Raw genomic sequence first — 20,455 nt, forward strand, 5'->3', positions numbered from 1 at the left:
AGAGAACTAAACTATTACGAGCAGGAATTACTAATATGATGCTCCTTTGGAAGAACTAAAGAAAACACTTCAGTTAGGGTTTCCAGAACTTGAGTACCCAAATCATCATCCCTAGAGATCAGAAGACATGTACAAAATCCATTCCATGTTACAAAACTTAGGCACCCAAGAAAACAAATTTTTTTCTATTTATGCCATCCTTTTTCCATTTGTATAAAGGATGGCTTAATGTAACCCTTTACTTAAACCTGAATTGATCAATGGCCAAATCTTGAAGGATGACAAAGCAGAATCATTATCTATTTTTGATAAGAATACCAGGTCCTATTTTCACAAAATAAGATTATGTGTAAATACAGGATATTTTTAAAGATTACCACCTAATAATGAATGTGTTTATTCCTACCTACATAAGCTGTCAATAAACAAATCAGCTCTGATAAGTTAGTTAGTACAGATGCTTAAGAAGCAATCTTCAAATATACTCCCTCTAAATGTAATATGTAAATGGTAGGCTCTCCCCTATTTACCACCTTTTCTCTCGTCCCCCTTAAAGAAAATCAAGAGGACCATATTACCTTAAGTGTTCTGCCATCTACTACCACGTTGTTGACACACTGTATGGCTCTGAGAGCATCTTCTGACCGGATGTAGGTTACGTAAGCACTGGCACTTGGACCCTAAAGTGAAAACACACGGTTACTAGTTTCAAATTAAAAAAAAAAATTAAAAACCATTCCTTTGCACCCTCCCTAGGGAATTCTAAAGGCCTTTCCTACTACTACTACCATCAATGATAATAATTAGAAATACTAGTAGTTTTGATTAAACCATATACTAGCTCTTCTTAAAACAATCATACTTATTGAATTTTATCTAATTTTAAGTAGACTAAAATACATGCAGATAGAGTATCACCTGTGGATTTGTATTTATCTTTCGAAAGTCATTTGACAGGCTTGTCAAGGTTACAACAAACTTTGAAAGTCAGATATAAAAAATAAAGCTTGAAGACATTTTGTCAAATTATGGTCTCCTCAAAATAAATGCAGTTTGCAAGAGTATTCTAACTGCTGATACCAGCATAACAAAGATGCTCTACTAAGTTTTCAATATTTGAAAATAATTGGAAATCATCACTTAACTATTACACTGTGTGATAATGGACTCAATTCCCTCTCCCCCTCAAATCATCACCTAAACTTTGTATTACTATTTCTTACTACTATTAATTCACTGTTAAGTCCAGAAGTCAAATGAGCACCAGAAATTCCCCCATCCCACCAGCAGAGGTCACTACACTGCTTAAATCCTTGACCTTTAGGCTTTCTCATCACAGAAAGCAAATTTTCTTTCTGAACTGCCCAGGTCAAGCCTAGACCATAGGGAGGAAGAGCAAAAGTCTCTACAATTAGTTACCTGTGAGCCTGCATATGATGTGCTATTATTGATGACAACTTTATGTATTTTACCAAACTTCCCAAAATATTCTGGTCGTTTCAAAACCTATAAAAGAAGAAATAAGGTATAATGTATCCCAGTATTCATCAATGTTCTCTTTATAATGGGGGCATACAGCATCCCCCTTCAGAGAGAGGAAAATAATTTTTAAAGTTTTCTTTTTCTTTCTTTCTTTCTTTTTTTTTTTTTGTTAAGATTTTATTTATTTATTCATGAGACACACACACAGAGACAGAGACATAGGCAGAGGGAGAAGCAGGCTCCCTGCAGGAAGCCCGATGTGGGACTCCATCCTGGAACTCCAGGATCAATCCCTGTGTCAAAGACACATGCTTAACTGCTGAGCCACCCAAGCATCCCTTTAAAGTTTATTAATAAAAACTTCCTAATTACAATCTGTATGGTTAACCTACAGGAAATCATCAACAGAGTTTAAAAGTTACTTTTTATTGGCCCACTACATGGAAACTAAGATTCACTAAGTTTGGTATTATCCACTATGTTCTAATATCTGCACCAATAATACGTGGGATCTTATCTTCACAGTGTTAACACCAAACAGATCAAATATCTTAACCACATTTTCATTAACAGATGATCCTTATGAAACAGTAATTCTCAAAACAATGACCAAAATAATTATGTATTAAGCAGAGACAGAAACTCAAGAACAGACATACAGGACAGTCTTTACTCATTAATCCATTCTATATAACATTTGATATAGTACATTAAAGCTACAAATAGCAAATATGGTAACAATGTTCCTCAACTTTAGGATTCATGCTTTATCACTTGTGTATGTGTGTACTTAGCTTCTTTGTGTCAACTTTACCACTTCTTGATCATCTGTTTTTTCCTCCCTTCTCCTGGTAAATAACATATATGTAATGATGGATGGGAAAAAATGAGGAAAACAAATTTATATATTTCTTTCAATCTATTATGTGATTACTTCTCAGTGGTTATTCCTCCTCACACCCATGTCACCTCCTCTACTTTGTGATCACTACAAGCATTCACTTATCTTCTCTTACAGACTTCACACTTTGGCTAATTTGACCAATATGTAACTTGATACAAAAATCTTTCCTGTAATTTACAACTACTTCAAAATTAAATTTTGAAAAAAAAAATTAAATTTTGTTCTTTTCCTAGAATTATCTACAGACCTACTGTTCCTACAGTCTTCCCAAATAGCAAGGTCTCTCTCAAGGAAAACTTTGAGTGTACTTGTCCATGTGTGTGCAAAGTATTCATTCCACTCTAATTTGATAACATTCTCACATACTTACAGCTTAGCTAATATGGTCTGCATAACAGAATCAAAGCTTTGTGAGTCTATGGTTGAGGTATCATTAATTCTTAACAGTTTTCAATTAATAATTTTAAAAAAAGATTTTATTTACTTATTCATGAGAGACACACACACACACATAGAGAGAGAGAGAGAGAGAGAGAGAGAAGCAGAGACACAGGCAGAGTGAGAAGCAGGCTACATGCTGGGAATCAGACGTGAGACTCAATCCCAGGACTCCAGGATCATGTCCTGAGCTGAAGGCAACCGCAGAGCAACCCAGGCGTCCCTCAATTAATAATTTTTTTAAAGACTTTATTTGACAGAGAAGGGGAGAGAGACCACTAGCAGGGAGAGCAGCAGGCAGAGGGAGAGAGAGAGAAGCAGACTCCCTGCTGCACAGGGAGGAGCACCATGTGGTGGTTCAATTCCAGGACCCTGGGATCATGACCTGAGCAGAAGGCAGACCTTAACCGACTGAGCCATCCAGGTGCCCCAATATCATTATTTTTACCACATTTTACTTTGGTTCTTTTTTTTTTTTTAAGATTTTATTTGTTCATGAGAGACACAGAGAAAGAGAGAGAGAAGCAGAGACACAGGCAGAGGGAGAAGCAGGCTCCATGCAGGGAGCCTGATGTGGGACTTAATCCTGGGACTCCAGGACCAGGCCCTGGGCCGAAGGCAGGCGCTAAACCGCTGAGCCACCCAGGGATCCCCTACTTTGGTTCTTATAATAAGTATAGGTCTGTTCTGTTTTCTACAGCCAATTTTAATGGATTATAAAATGAGGTGACCTATTGGTTTTCAATCTTTTTTCCACCAATCCCCCGAAACAAATGAGACTATGAGTGGCAAAGGCAATAACTCTCAGGTTGTATACTGCAAAGTCTCAGGGTTGAGGAGTAGGGAGGAGTTTATTTTGAAAAGCTCCCTGGCTGGTAGAGTTTAGAACTGCATTCAATATTCTAACTTGATGCATACCAACTCAGCAAAGGGCTTCACAGTTGAAATACCTGCTTCAAAGAGTTCAGGCTGGTCATACATTGTTCTGTATCAGCATCTCAAATCACATCTGAGTTTATGGTAGCAGCTCTCAATGAAGGCAGCATTCAAGGGAGCATTTTAAAAATCTGTGGGAGCTTTTATAGGAGGAGGTTGTCAAAGTGACCGGGAGGTAATACTTATGTTCAGTGGATGGGAGCCAGGAATGGCTTACAATGCTCTGGCTCCTGCACAATAAAGAACTGTCCTGCACAACTTTTGAATGTCTTATAAGACATTCATGTAGCTGAGAAGCCTATTTATAATTAAGTGAACTTAGAAACAAATTCCACATTATATATAAACTCAAAGTAGTTCCCTACAGTTCTGACATGTGTTGAATTTATAGGAAAGAAAATAATATGTAATTAAGGAAAGACTCCAAGTGCTTTTTTCAGGATTATACCAAAAGTTACTTCAAAAAAAAAATCACATCTTTGGCTTTTCATATACCTGGGTTACCAATACATATATATCTGTAACAATCTGCCTTTGTAGGTGTCACATTCACATTGATTCTACACACAGATGCGAGCATCTTATTATTTTATTATGTACTTAAAAACAGTACTTCCCAAACTTGAATTGCATACAAATCATTTGAGGATCTAGTGAAATTGCATATCTAGTGGCTCTGAAGCAAGGCCTGAGTTTACCTAATAAGCATCCAGGTGATACTAGGGCTATCAGCTCAGAAATCACATGTTGAGTAGCAATGTTCTAGAGTAGTGGTATCCAAAATTAACATGCAGAGATAGTTTTTTTATACTTATTTCCCTTTTAGTTCTTTTTATTTCTTTATTTTATGGAGTCACTTCATAAAAATCAAAGAGTGTTACAAAACATTTTTAAAAATGGGTACTGGCTCTGGTAAGACTGAAAATCATAACCTCACCAGCCTCATCTGTCACCACTGCACTCTAACCCTCCAGCCAAACAAATCACTTGCAGACTGAGATCTTTCTCATCCTGAAGAATCTATAGAGTGCTTGTACCAGAAACACTTTACCTCAAAAATAGTGGAAGGGCACATACCTCCCCAATAAGATCGAGTACTCTCTCTTGTGCCTCCATAGCACAGAGCACTTCTCATATATTATACTGTTCGTTTGAAAATAAGCAGGGACTACCTTTATGTTGGTGTACACTCAGTGTCTTACATACTACCCAGCACATGATAGGTACTCAATAAATGTTTACAGAAAAATAACTCTTTTAGCATTGAACAACAAGAATTATTTGGATAAGGAACACTGGTGGGCCTCAAAATATTAGCAAATGGCCTATGGCTGATAAGAAATGGCTTGCCCAGGCAAGGGAAATTCAAATATTTAAAGTTTCTAAGTTAAGTTAAATACTCCAGATCCTATGTAAACATACAACTAGCAAATCAGCATTCTAGTGATTAAGAAGTATGGGGAGTTGGTAAAGCACCTTGCATACCCCCACATTATTCATATATTAAATATCATGTATTTGCTTTACAGCAAGCCAGCCTGAATACTAATATAGACTATAAAAGGCCACATGACAGAATTCTAAATGCCCAGTGTGGCATGTGTAATGTTTAAAATGTCTTCCTAAAAAAATTTTTTTTAAATAAAATAAAATGTCTTCCTATATATTCTGTGGGAACACAGTCAAGTGTTCACGGATATTAGAGACAAAATAAAAAACTTGATAAGCAGACAGAAGGATGAATGGATAAATTAGGGGAATGGATGAACAACAGACCAATCATCAGCATAAAATATACTGGAATAGGACCTTTAAAACTAAAGGGAAGGGGGGTGGTTCCTAGTCCTGCCTCCGCCATGAAACCAGCTGCGTGATTCCAGAGAAGTCATTTAACTTCCCTATGCCTCAATTTCTCACTTGTAAAACAACCTGGTTCTGTCTTTAAAGTCTTTTAGTTCCTCAAACAAGCTGCTCTCTCAGACCACCATATACCTGGGACACTCGTCCTTATTTGCTTCCTAGCCAGTCTCTAGTAATTCTTAAGTATCCTTTCCTTGGGGAGGCTTTTTGTGGATCTCTGTATTAGCCAAGTTCCCCACTATTATATGTTCCCCAGAAAACTCCATACACTTCCCTGTTTTAAATGTTCAGCACACTTAAAAGCAATTAAACTCTGTCTTAATGGTCTATAAATTAGTTAAGGGTAGAGACTGTGTCTGGCTTGCTAAATTACTTTACCTCCAACATCAAAGTACCTAAAATATGGAAAGTATTCAAGAGTTACTTTACAAAATGAATGAATTAGGTTCCAGCAAATCTGAAATTTCAGGACTTAGAAGATGATTACCTCTAATCACTACCTCTAGCTATCTACCCCGTCTTCTAAAATAGTTTTTTTTAATGGATCAACAAATGAATACTGATTTGACAATCAATCTTGGTATTAAGTTTTCTGATGCACAAATACTATTTTCAAAATGAGCTTGAATTTTGCCTTAACTCTTCTGTTTTGCTAATCAGAATTCAGTCAAATATCAAATTATTCATCATCCAAAAATAAGTAAATAGGGATCTTCTCTGACCTGAAAGTTACACAACAACTCGAAACTTCAAATTTTCTAATAGAGCCGACTTTAAGTCCTCCAAACTGAAAAGATTATACAATAAATTAAGAGAATTTGTTAAGATATTATTATTTAGAAGTGGTAGGACTGAACAAATAAAACACTGGTCTTTGGTCTTCCTAGGGTTTCAAGAGAAATAAATGAGAGAAATCAATGTTTAAAAATGTTCGCTGTCCTCTCACCAAGAGAGGATTTCAAAAGGATAAAACAAGTAGAGTGCTTTTTCAAAGCACATTGAGATTCAAGATAAACCTCTCACTAGTTACCACCTAGATTAATTTTTTTTCTGTGTAGCAGTTCTCCAGATTAATGTTACGAGTCTTGTCTTTTGAAGTGGAAATAAGAAACCATTGTTAAGTAAATAAAAACAAATCACAGAATCTAAAGAGGAGGTAGGAAACCTATAATTCAAACATCAGACTGAGACTATGGCTTAATTTTTGGGCGCTGCTCCCCATATGCCTCCAGTATTATAGGTGATAGGACCCAGGATGTAGTAGCAAAATCAGGTACATGCATATCCAAGAGTTGTCAAATCAAAATAAAAGTTCCATTAGTTTACCGGTACAGCAGGTTCAGGAGATTCTAATCAATAAGATTAGTAAGAATAAAAAGAGACGGATAAAATTTAAAAAAAAAAGCTTGCAGAGGGAAACGCCGTCTGGTTAGAGAAAAAGGCAGAGCTGAAAGGGGAAGACAGAAGGACCAGTGTAAAGCTGTAGTAGTGTTCAGGAAAATAGTCACAGGGGAAGTGGGATTCTGTCCACCGGAGGAATCAGAAACAAAACAACAAAAAAGAACTGGCTGCTGAGGTTGAGTCATAGCCTAAAATGAGCTCTCATCCTTAACAAGTCTTCCTGAAGTCTTTTCCTGTAGAACTGTAGATCAGCTCCCTTTGGCTTTGGAAAGAACCTGGTCTCCAGAGGGACTCTTGCCGCCCACTAAAGCCAGTATCCCCTGACTTAGGTCCAAGTAATTCTAGAGCTGCCTCTGTGTTTATTGCCAATGATAAAGGCTTCTTTCTTAGTATGGTCTCCCTAAAGTTCTTTTCCACTGAAGCCCTTCACAAACTCAAATACATAGTAAACTCATCTTTAATAAATATGTATTACTCTCTCTAAATTGACTTTTACAAAATCAATTTTTACATTCCTTAAATTTCCTTCCTCTGGGGCCTTTTGCCCACTTAGCCAAGTCTGAAGATTTCCACCTCCCTCGGCATATTCACTAAAATCTTCCCTCTTAGGGGTACCACGATGAGCATGACTCCAAACCCTTCTCAAGGAGCACTTTTGGCAGATCCCCCAAATCCAACTCTTTCCTACTGAAGTAAACAATCTGGCTGTCAAGCAGCTTCTACGTGCTCTGCCATCAATCTAGTCAGTACCTCCTAATACATCAGAAACTAAAAATTAGCAGATGTACAACCAAGGGCATCAGGCAAAGTTATGAACTCAACATACTCTGATAACACAGGTGGTGAAAAAAGAAAAAAGAAGTAATGAACAAAGGGTCTCCCCTGCCTCCAAACAAATGACAAAGAACCTGGTCCATTATTTTCCTTCATCAAATTATTTCCCCAAAATTGGCTTAAAATAAAAGAATAAAGAATGATGGTACAGCATAGCAGCAGTTCTACTACTGTTCAATAACCAAGAATCACTATGTAGACAGGATTTTTAAAAAATGCAGATCTCTAGTGGGTTCATGTAACTGCATGTCCACTGTGATTCTTTATACAGAAAAGAGGAAAGAAACAGAGTAGTCATGTCACACATTAGCCAGAATAGCAAAAAAAGAACCATTATCCAATTTTCACAGATTATTAGCACTAAAGGAGATTTCAGAGATCTAGTTCAACTGCCTCATTTCACAACTGAAGAAAATGAGGCCAAGAAAGATTAAGAACCTGCCTAAGATCACAAGTGGTCATTGGTTTCCTAGAGATAATTAAAAAATCATTTCCCATTCTCTCCTAAGTCTTAATAATTTCAGGGGAATCCAGCTAATAGGCAAGGTCAGCTGTTATTTCCAAATAAGACAAGCAAAAATAAAAAAATGTCAAATTGAGAACGAAAACAGAAGAGGACTTACCTCTGGGTCTGCTAGGCGCTGAGACAGTCCTACAACAAAGACAAGGTTTTTTTGTACAACACGTACACTAGCCAAATGTTTGCGGTTTTCTGATATTTTCTGTTTTCTCTCATTCTGCTTCTGTTTTTTCTCATTCTTTATCCTTTGCAATTCTTCCTGGGAGAGTGGTTTATAAACTGCTGGGTCTTCTGGATATGGCTTTAAGAATAAAACAAACACAGAAATTAGCATTAAGTAAGGAAAGAAATAAACTACATGGATAAATAACTATTCTGGATGATGGTATGTGGTTGTTACACTCCTTTTTCTAAATCTTTTAATTGCTTAAGATATTTTTATTTAATACATTCAAAATAAAAGTTTTAAAAACACATTTTTTTAGAGCTTTAGCACAGACTACTTTTAGCACTAATAAAACATAAAACACCACCAAAGGTTCTATAATTTTAAAAAATACAATTATGGTATTCCCTATAGTGCCTAGCAGAGTTGACAGGAAAAGTAAGCTTCTAGGTGCTATGTAAGAGGCAAGGAGTGTAAGTTATCTCATCTAAACATAGGTTTATATATTACAATTCACAAATACTTAATGAAAACCTACTATGTGCTAGAAAATTAATGAAGTATTTATTATTTAATTCATTGTCAATCTAAACAGAACATAAATGGGCATATAAACAACAATCCATAGACACTCTGGGTCAGGAGCTTGACTTTGGTTTCCAACACTTACTAACTAACCAGTGTGGATATTAAGCAAGTTAATGAAACTCTATACCTCAGTATCCTCAAGAGTAAGATGAAAATAATCTTAAAGGCTGGTGTAAAAGTAAAATAACTCTTATAAAGCCATTATTGTCATGTCTAGCACACAGTAATCCTTCAATAAATACTAGCAATTACACTGTTATAATTTTTTTCCCTTTCTTGTCATTACAATATTGTTTTCATTCCTACGCTAATGCCAAGGCTACCCTGGTGGCCTGAATAAGAGCTGTGGAATCACATTGCCTGGCTTTGAATCTTGGCTCCTCTTTACTATCTGAGAGACACTGGCTATAAGTTATGTGACCTGCCTGCCTCATTCATCTCTTCTGCAAAATAGGAATCACAGTACTTTATTAAGGAGGGTTTCTCTAAGAGTTAGAAAAGATATACATTTATAAAGTGATGAAAACCTTGTCCTTACTACTACTAATAAAAAATAGGGGTGCCTGGATTGGCTCAGTCTGCTACATGTCTGACTCTTGATTTTAGCTCAGGTCATGATTTCAGGGTTGTGAAATCGAGCCCTGCATTGGGCTTTGTGCTAGGCGTAGAGCCTGCTTAACATTCTCTCTTTCCCTTTGCCCCTCCCCGCCCCTGAAAATATAAATAAATAGTTAATAACAGAGGAAAGATGGGACATATTAAATACACGTATCTAAGTGGACATGAAGAGATCCCAGAAGTAGGAAACTGTGCCTATCAGAATATAGGAATAAGAGAAATGATGTCATCAAGAAAAAAAGGAGAAAGGAAGTAGGGTGGAAAGAGTATTCAAAAGCCTGAAACCTTGCTATGTTTTTAACATAAAGGTACTTTCAACTTTTCATACGTAAATAAAACACAAAATATAAAACCCCTCAAATTTGTGAACACACTCAGATTAGTGTCGAAGGCAATTAAGAAAGTGAGACTTCTCTTTATGTTCCTCAGCTTCTACTGGTAATATCATAAGGTCTCCAAAAATCCTGTTTTTAAATAATCAGACGTAATTCTTAGTGGTCCTGGAGGACACAAGCACCCATATCATTTGATTTCCACATTTAAAAATCTGTAAATAAAATAAAATAAGAATCTGAATCTGCCAGCTAATTGGTCCTATCTGGCATACTCCAACTTACTTGTGAGTAGGAGGCATATAAAACAGCTGACTTGGTAACTCATGTGACTTCTGCATGACCTGAAGTCTTTCTCCAGGATGAAATATAAAGCTAGTAGTGCACATTTTAGGCACTCCATAAATATTTCCCAAATGAACACCAAGCTACTCTCTAGAACTGAGAATTTAACATGGTTAATTTTTCTTTAAAAAAAATCTTAACTTTTCTAAAGGTTCCAGAAAAAGTTGGAAAAACACACATTCCATGACAGTGCTCCACCACACACATACCACCATAAATACCTACTCCACAAACCCAATGACATAAAATTAATAAGCTGATACAAAGAGAGGAGTAAGGGAGGAAGACTAAAACTGGGAGATGAAAAATGCATGTGGTTTACTTTTTGACTAAAACATGTATACTAAACTTAATTTTCTAGGAATGTAGCATCAAATGAAAAAGTATAAGCAGGAAAATTTTCTGTAAATATATTACTAGTGTGCTGTCAAACTAATGGAAATTATGGCACCTGTAGAGAACCAGTTTTAATGTGTAAAATATTTTTAATAGTGTTAATTTGATGATAAACTGCCGAACTATTAATTACGATGGTTTATATTCTCTAGTGTAGTCAGTTTCTTTCACATGTGTGGTTATGGTCCCACTTTTATTTTCAATATATGTCTACGTCTTTTCTCTTTATTTTCTGATCAGACTTGCCAAGAGTTTATTTTATTAGTCTTTCAGAGAAACCAGCTCTTTTACTGAAGTACAACAATTTCATCAAATTCTGGTTAATCCCTGCTTCCATTGTCACAATGTTTACTACTCTTTCTTGTTTCTTAATGTGGAAATTAGGTCATTTATTTTTTGTTTTTCATTTTCCAATAAATATATTCACAGCTTTAACTTTTCCTCCTCCTAGAAACAATAAAAAATACCATATAAAGTTTTATTTTTTAACCAGGACCTTAGAAACAATAGTGATCCACAGTGGGGAAGTCCCAAGCCAATTTCTGTATTAAAGTCAAAATCCAGAGAGATAAGTGTAAAGTCTGAATAACAACATATGAGGAGAGGGTCAGCATTCAAAGCTCAAGGCCAGCCCAAGGGAAGAGTCTTTGGGGAGCTCAAACCCATGGTAAACTGAGACCCAGCCTGCCCCCCAAAGACTCTTTCAGTCTCAGGATAAGAACAAACTACAGAGAGGTCAGAACAAGATACAAAAAATGAGGATAGTAGAAAAACATTCTGAAGAAGCTGCTGAAACCAACCTTAGGGAAGATTCACCTCCTAGAGACCTAAGGCCTTTATACTTGGCCCCAACAGCGACCATATGCTTGAGGCATCCCTAATGGCACTTCATGGATCCAGCAGAAGCCAAATCAAAGTTTCTCTAGAGAAGGGCAAATCTACCTCGGGCCCTGGACAACCCTACAAATAATTCAGTGACAACAACCAGGAAGCAGGCATAGATATAACCAAGCACATAAAGAAATAAAATAACATGAACATCAACTAGTAGAAACATTCCTCACAGACATCAGCAACTGGAATTATTAGACATAGATTTTAAAACAGTAATGCTTATTTAAACAAATATATGATAAACCTGAAAGTATGTACAGGGTACAAAAATTTATTTAAAATATATCAAGTAAGAAAAGAGAACAAACAGAACAAACATTACATCTAGAAAGGCAAAATGTTAATACTCAATAGACATATTCATATTTATTTAAAAAAATATTTTATTTATTTATTCATGAGAGAGACACACACGCAGAGAGAGAGAAAGAGAGAGAGAGAGAGAGAGACAGAGAGGCAGAGACACAAGCAGAGGGAGAAGCAGGTTCCATGCAGGAAGCCTGATGCGGGACTCGATCCCGGGTCTCCAGGATCACACCCTGGCTGAAGGCGGCACTAAACCGCTGAGCCACCTGGGCTGCCCGACATATTTATATTTAGCAAAAGACTAGACCTAAAAAAAAAATTCAAACACAAAAAGAAAGATCAGAAGAAATCATCCATTAATGCATTAAGGGAAATAAAACACAAAAGAGATTAGGAGACATGAAAAGCAGTGAAAACAAATCTGAAAAATATGTAACAGAGTCCCAAAAGGAGAGCAAAGAGAATAAAGACAATATTTGAATAGATGATAGCTGATTTTCCCCCCCAGAACTAATGAAACTCATCCTCACACAGATTTAAAAAGCTCTATAAACCCTAAGCAGGATAAATAAAAAGAACACAACTGAGTTCTTTTTGGAACTGGTTAATATTTCCACTGTACCCTAACAGTCAATTTTTGTGCTCACTGCACTTGTATTCTAAAGTTTTGTACTAATCTGAGCTGCCTGGCTCCCTCAGTTGGAAAAACACATGACTCTTGATCTTGAGGTCATAAGTTTGAGCTCCACATTGGGTGTAGAGATTACTTACTTATAAATAAATAAAGTTAAAAAATAAAAGTTTTTATTAATTTACACAAAATTGTGTTCATGTACAAACACATACGCTTGCTAACTGTTATTCAAATTTTCCATTTCCTTTTTATTATTGGTCTATTTCATGTATCAAATTCTAAAATATAAAAGTGAAAAGTCTCTCCATTATAGATGTGGATATATAATTTCTTATGGTATTTTTATATCAGCTCATTCTACCTCAAAGCTCTAATGTTAAGTAAATAAAATTCGATGACCTTATGGACATTAAATAATTTTAAAAATTCCTCTTTTCCTTTTTAAGTGTGTTTGATCTTGAATTTGATTATAACTAATACCAGTACTACTATATCTTCTCCTTTATGGTTTCCCTAGCTTCTCTGATAATTTTCTGTATATGTTCCTAGTCAAACAGTTCTACAAGGTTTATTGGGGAAAAGAATAATCTTTCATTTTCTTCTTTCCCTGAACCAGCTGCCTCTCTCTAGAATAATCCTGTTAGACTCATTTAGATGATTATTTTGTCATTTACTGACAAATCATTAAATATGATGCTTGTATGGCTACTTCTCCATTTTTCAGTTCTACATATTATCACATTATGCAAATTGACAATTCAGCTTTCTTTCAATCAGACTAACCATACGTTGCAAGTTTACTTTTTAACCTTCCACCCTAATTTTGGTTAGACCAACATTCACAATTACATTATTATAAAGTTCAAAGGTTATTTATACATTTCTACCTTCAGCCATGACAGAAAGAGTAACAAACCAGGCCTACCAGCATAAACAACTAGAAAACGAGACAAAATATATGAAACAACTGTTTTCAGACATCACACAACAAGTAATGAACAACAAATCTGTGACTGCTGAGAGAAAAGAAATGAGACAGGTGAAAACCATGAGTGTCTGTCCCAGTTTTCTGTTCTCCAGGCCCTAACTGGACCCTGGCAGGGTCTAACAATCATATTGAGCAGAGGGGACAGTGATCAAAACCTGAAGAGGCTGAGGCAAATAAAATTTATTGGGCAAAATAACAAAAAAGAGGGAACTAGTCAAAAGAATTCCAGAAATTTACATAGAGGAATCCTTGATACCAAGTTCCCCTAGACAGCTCTCCAATAAAGACACTCCGATAGAGTCCAGGTAAATAATGAATCTGGGGAGGAACTCAAAAAGAAGTAATACCAGTCATATGTAAACTTTTTCAGAATATAGAGGACAAGGAAACATTTCCTAACCCATTTTACGAAACCAGTATTACTTTGATACCAAATCTAAAAACAATATAAATAAAGCCAGAAATAAATACCTCTCATGACACAGACATAAAAATCTTTCTGAAAACATTAGCAAATTGAAAATAAAAAGTGTAATATATCATGATCAAATGAGGTTTATCCTTGGAAAGGAAGGTTGATTCAAAAATTAAACAATTTAAATCACCATTTCAACAGAATGAAAAAGAAAACACACGGTCATTTCAAAAGAAATTACAACACCCACTCATGGTAAAAAACTCTCAGTAAGCAAGGAAAACGTCCTCAACCTGATAAAAAACCATCTACAAAAAACTCATAGTCAGTAATACACTTAATTGTGAAATACTCAATGCCTTCCCACTAAAACTGAGAACAAGGGCAGCTCCAGTAGCACAGCGGTTTAGCGCCGCCTGCAGCCCAGGGCGCAATCCTGGAGACCCGGGATCGAGTCCCACGTGGGGCTCCCTGCATGGAGCCTGCTTCTCCCTCTGCCTGTGTCTCTGCCTCTCTCTTTCTGTGTCTCTCATGAATAAATAAATAAAATCTCTAAAAAAAAAAAAATTAATTAAAAAAATAAAATAAAATAAAACTGAGAACAAAGATATCTGTTCTTTGCACTTTATTCCAATGTTCTACTGGAGGGCTTATCTCGTGTAGTAAGCCAAGAGAAATAATTTAAAATGGCTGAAAAAGAAGAAGCAAAATTGTCTTCATTTACAGAAGACATGATCATCTATGTAGAAAAGCCTAAGGAATCTATTTAACAAAATCAATTATTCTACATATGAACTGGAAAATGGAATTTTAAAAATACCACATGCCAAAGCTCTGAAAACATGTTACAGAAAAATGCAAGAAAACATGCTATACTACTCCATATGCTGAAAACTACAGAACATGTTTTTATAAATTTGTAAAACCTACAAAACTGGAAAAAATACATTTTATTTAGGAACTAGATGAGTCAACATTTTCAAGATGTCACTTTTCCTCAAATTGACCTGTTTATTCAAGTGCAGTCAACAGCCTCCTAGGCTTTTTTTGCACAAAATTACAAACTAATTAAAAAGCTTATGTAGAAATGCTAAGGTATCAGATGCCCAAAATAAATTCTATAAAGAATAACAAATTTGAAAGATTATACCAGGTTTGAAGACTTAGAGCAATTAAGACAGAATAGTATTGGCATTAGAAACAATTCTCTGCGGATGGATGTGGATGGATTCTAAAAATAAACTTACACATTTATGAGCAACTGATTTTTAAGAAAGAGTTCAAAACCATTCAATAGTTAACAGATAGTCTTTTCTACAAAAAAAAAGTCTTTTCTACAGATAGTCTTTTCTACATAAAAATATATGTGTGTTGGGAAAAAAAAAATCTCAAGCCCTTCAACATATCCAAGCCACTGCAGCATAACAAGGTTATTTTTCTTATCCTGTACAGCCCTTCGCTTCCCCTAGAGTTGTCTGATTAGATCTTTATATGCTTATTACTAATTCAACCATCAAATCTTCTCCAAATGTTGAAGGAGCTTCAGACACAAGCCTCTTTTAAAACACGAAGTATTCTCTCAATTGTATAGTTTTATAGAAACTCCTCCCTTGCAACTTTCTGATCTGCCAGACTTTGTATTGGTTGTCCTCTTTCCCATCATCTCAGGAATCCCAGTGCACTGCTCCTATGTTTGATCACCTCTTTCCTTTATCCCATGCATTCTCTTTTCTTCATTTCTTCATGTTGCTGGGGAATAAATACTCTGTGATAGATTCCTAAGAGAGAATGCATGGAAGGTAAAAAAAATTTTTTTGAACTCTTTCCTTTCAGGTCTGAAAATGTTTTTCATGTACCTTCACACTTAATTAACAGGCAGATATGCAGTTCCAGAACAAAAATAAATTTCCATCAGAAGTATTTCTACCTTCAAGTCTTGCTTTTGAAATGATTCTGATGCCTGATTTTTATGTAGGGTCTACTTTTTTCCCCCTTTGAAAGCCTGTAGAACTTCTTTTGTCTTCAGTTTTCTGTTACTTAAAAATGAAGAATTTGTGCCTGGCACTTGAAGAGGCCTTTTTAATCTAGAAATATATCCTTTGGTCTTGGGAGTATTCTTCAATCATATTTCTGAAAATAACTTTCTTTCTATGTTACTGTGGTCTATTTCTAAAATACTAACTTATTTAGTGCTTGACCTCCTGGATTTATCTTCAAATAAAATTATCTCTTAAATATTCTACCTCCTTTGTCTTTTTGCACTACTTTTAAAGAAATTTTCTCAAATTCATCTCCAAACTGTTTGTTATTTCTGCTATTATAATTATCAGAACATATTTATCCTTCTTTGAACTTTTTTAGACTATCCTGTTCTTGTTTCATGGATGTGATATCCCCCATTATTTCAGAGATGAAAATAACGTAATTTTGTCAAAGTTTTCAACTCTTTGGCCAGTCCAGTTCCCATGCGAGTCAAAGCTGTATGATGCTACCTCAGTACACCACCTGTGTTCCCACATCTACTGTTTCCACCAGGTAGTTCTCTCAGAAATGCTGCACTGAAAGAACATATAAACACAGTCTAAGGGATGGCCAGACAGCCTGTGCCTTTGTTTAGGGAAAACACTGAGGGTCCTTCTATCCATTTAGGCTCAGTAACTAGGACCAAACAGAAACATTAAACTGTCTTGGTTTTTAAAACCTGCCCTCCTCTCTGCTTCTCAAAACTCTTAAAGCAAAGAGGCCCCTTTAAGTAAACAAGCAAGTTTCATTTATGAGCTCAAACCAGAGCTTGCTTCAACCAACACCCCACCTGCATTTCCAAGTTGACTTAAGTCATCTTGATTTGCCATTTCACAGAGTGGCCTCTGCAGGCCATCTCCCAGCAGGGTAGGGCTATGTGTAAATGGCAGCTTCACAGTCTTCTTCCAGGCATCAGGCAACACTTGTAGTTTTCCTGTGTGTTAATAAAACCACTGAGGTATAAAGACTTGCTGGTCCCTGACTGGGATAGGCAGTTTCGTAACTACACATGCTCAGTGCGCTCAGCACACTCTGTGGGGAGGCTAGGCCAAAACTCTGTGTGGCCTCAATGTCTGCCATCTATGACCCCCTCCAGCCAGTAGGTCTAGTAGTCAGAGACCAAGCAGAAATTCTAGCAGTTCTAGTTAAATTAAGTCAGCAAGAAACCAAAAAAATTCCTCCTGGTCTGACTTAACAATAACCACCTCAGCTAAAGATTTTAACTTGGAAACCCTAAAGGAGGTTGCCTTGTAATTCTTCAATGTGGATTTTTTCTTTCTATAAATGTTGGAGAACTTTGATGCTCCTCCTTAGCCAATCTCTCATCTTTTCTATTGACCCTCTCTCATGACCTCATTCAGTATTACTTTATAAGTAACATACTATATGCTAACTATCAAATTTATATTTCCAGGGACACCTGGGTGGCTCAGCAGATGAGCATCTGCCTTTGGCTCAAGACATGATCCCGGGGTCGAGTCCCACATCAGGCTTCCTGCATGAAGCCTGCTTCACTCTCTGTCTGTGTCTCTGCCTCTCTCTGTGTCTCTCATGAATAAATAAATAAAATCTTTAAAAAAAATTATATTTCCATACCAGAACCAAATCGGAACATTCTCCTGTCTAATTAATTTCTCCATTTAGATTTCTAATAGTAATCTCAAACTTAACATGACTAAAACTGAGTTCCTAATCTTCTCAAAAACCTATTCCTACTGAGGTCTTCTCCATCTCAGTCAATGGCCCTTTCTACTTCCAGTTGCTCAGTCCAAAACCTTATGGTCACCAGCTCTTCTACTTGCCCTATATAGTGAATATTAAACCTTATGAATCCTTGTCTGGAAAACGTTCTATTATGCTTTTACATCTAAATGAAATGGAGAATTCTTCAAAGTTATTTATCCTTAAAATTTGGAAAAACAAATCTCTCAATGATTTTCTCTTTTCTATTGTTATAAGACAAAAACAGTAATCTCAGTTTTCTTCTTGTTCCTTTGTCGTCTAAGGATTTTTTTCCCCCATAAGCTTAAATTTAGAACTTTGTCTTTAATTCTAAAATTTTACAATTATATTAAGAGAGGTTTTTTTTCAGTCATCTTGTCTTTTACTCATACAGCCCTTCTAAGGACAACTGCTTTTCAGGAGAAATTTTCTTCTAGTGGTTCCTTGTTTCTTCCTTCCATTCTTTAATTTTTTTTTAAAGATTTTATTTATTTATTCACAAGAGACACACAGAGAGAGGCAGAGACATAGACAGAGGGAGAAGCAGGCTCCCTGTGGGGAGCCCAATGTGGGACTCAATCCCTGGACCCCAGGATCATGCCCTGAGCTGAAGGCAGACAATCACTGAGCCACCTGTCTTCTATTCATCCTATTTCACTGCTTCTGTAGCTTCTCTTGGCCAATAAGAACCAGCAGATCTTTTATGCTGCTTAACTTCTCTTTCATACTATTTTTTATCTTTTTGTACTATACGTTGCAAAAAAAAAACGTTCAGCAAAATTTTCCAATATATAAATTTGTTCTTGAACTTTAAAAATGTTCCTTCTACATAGATAGGAAATTCTCTTTTGTTTGAGAAGCACCAATGATACTTTTATTTTTTTTTCCAATGATACTTTTACAATGTTTGTTTGCTTTCTTATGTTGGTTCTTCTATTTAATGATTTTTGTGCTGCTTCTTCTTATAACGTTGGCATTCCTGAAATATCTGTTAATTCTTGGTTCTTGCACATCTGTACCTGTAATAACTCTGTTAGCCAGTCTATAAATGCTATTTGTTTACTGCAGGATGCTTTTTCGTAACTGCAAAAAGGACAAACTGGTAGATACCATGTATCAATAATTCATCTTCTGAGGATAGGAGGTCTTGGTTCCTCCAGGGTATCTCCATTCACCTTAAGGCTCTGACCCAAATTTATAACCAGTATTCCAGCGAGAGAGCAGCTATCTCCACTACATGGCATAAAAGCTAGGCTGGATGCATATGCTGCTCCAATGTAACACTCAAGCAACCGCACTGATATTTTCCTTAGGATATTAAAAGCACCGTGTCTCTTATCTTTCTCAGCAGCCTTACCTGAATATGTTTGAGCTCATGCTTCTTTCTCAAAATTGACCCTAATGACCAACTGTCTTTCAGATTCTTCACACTTCCCTGGCCTTCCAGAAAGGCACACTTTTATTGATAAATTTTTTACTAAAATTATTTTGTTTTACCTTTAAAGTTTTTCTACTTTTTTCTCTAAAGGTCAACCAGAGAGATTATATGACTTTACCAAGGTCATATAGTGTCTTTCTACTTCATTATTACCTTAAAAGTATAATGCTACACATAAAATCATCTGAGGTTTGTAGATTCTTTTTAACCTACTTACTCATTTGTAAGGGGCAAAAAAACAAAAACAAAACAAAACAGAACAAAAAACTGTACACAAAGTTACTTTGGAGTTATTTACCTTTCTACATGCAGGACAAAGCCCATTTTCATCAGTGCGAATTCGATGCCAACAAAATCGGCAAATCTGATAGCCACAGGTGCAAGGAAAAAAGTTGATATCATCTATCTCCAAGGGCTCCATGCAAAGAGGACATTCCACAGGGTCTTCCTTCGCATCAGGACTGCGAGACATCTTCACTTTTATTAAACAGCAGCAAAAGTTTATAATAACTTAAGGGAGAAGGAAGTTCAGCACTGAGAACTAAACTGTAGAACTTCAAAGACCTGCATGAGGAGAAACAAAATATACTGTTTACTACTGGAAAAAATGGCATTTCAACCATCAGGAATCATATTATCAAAAAAATTGTATAGATATTAAACCAATTTTGCTATCATCTCAGATGATTCTCAAAACATCTGAGAATCCGAATGAATTCAGAATGAATGTCAAAATAGAAAGTCTAGCATTATTAATCTTTTAGACTCAACAGAAATACAAAAGAACTTCCTTTCTCTACATAAAACATTTAATACTAACCTAGTATCTAATCGTAGCACATTTTGGGGGAATAAATAATATACAGCCTTAAAATATACTCTAAACTGCCTTATCTCTGACCTAAAAGCTAGTAATGCTGCCACATAACTAAAGGAGTATCACAGTATTCTAAAATGTGTCAGAAAATAAATATTTACAAAATAAACCTAAAAAGAAACACAAAGGCTTCAGTCACCTATAATAACATGTTAGTATCAAACCTTTATCACAGAAAAGACTAGAGCTGAAAAAAAAATGCCATAGAACCCAATAGTTTACAATCAAATATGTATTATTATACCAATGGAAACTTCTGGTAAAATAAGCACATATTAAATGCAAAAAAACCCCCTCTCTCTCTCTTTCTCTCTATGTCTATCATGAATAAATAAATAA

General features: G+C 35.8%; 1 protein-coding gene across 6 annotated transcripts in view; it reads right to left on the reverse strand.

The window, feature by feature from the left end:
- Nucleotides 1-20,455, reverse strand: part of CNOT4 (CCR4-NOT transcription complex subunit 4) — a 144,210-nt gene that overhangs the window by 57,645 nt on the left and 66,110 nt on the right. For all 6 annotated transcript variants that reach the window (XM_041753915.1, XM_041753912.1, XM_041753914.1 and 3 more), the window contains exons 2-5: nt 19,538-19,803; nt 8,479-8,676; nt 1,420-1,506; nt 579-680 (exon numbers count right to left, since the gene is read on the reverse strand). In XM_041753915.1, coding sequence (XP_041609849.1) covers nt 579-680; nt 1,420-1,506; nt 8,479-8,676; nt 19,538-19,711 — 561 coding nt within the window. In that variant the 5' untranslated portion in view covers nt 19,712-19,803. The remainder of the gene's footprint in view (nt 1-578; nt 681-1,419; nt 1,507-8,478; nt 8,677-19,537; nt 19,804-20,455) is intronic.

The sequence above is a fragment of the Vulpes lagopus genome, chromosome 4 (genome assembly GCF_018345385.1).
Source record: "Vulpes lagopus strain Blue_001 chromosome 4, ASM1834538v1, whole genome shotgun sequence".
In the NCBI taxonomy this organism is placed as follows: Eukaryota; Metazoa; Chordata; class Mammalia; order Carnivora; family Canidae; genus Vulpes; species Vulpes lagopus.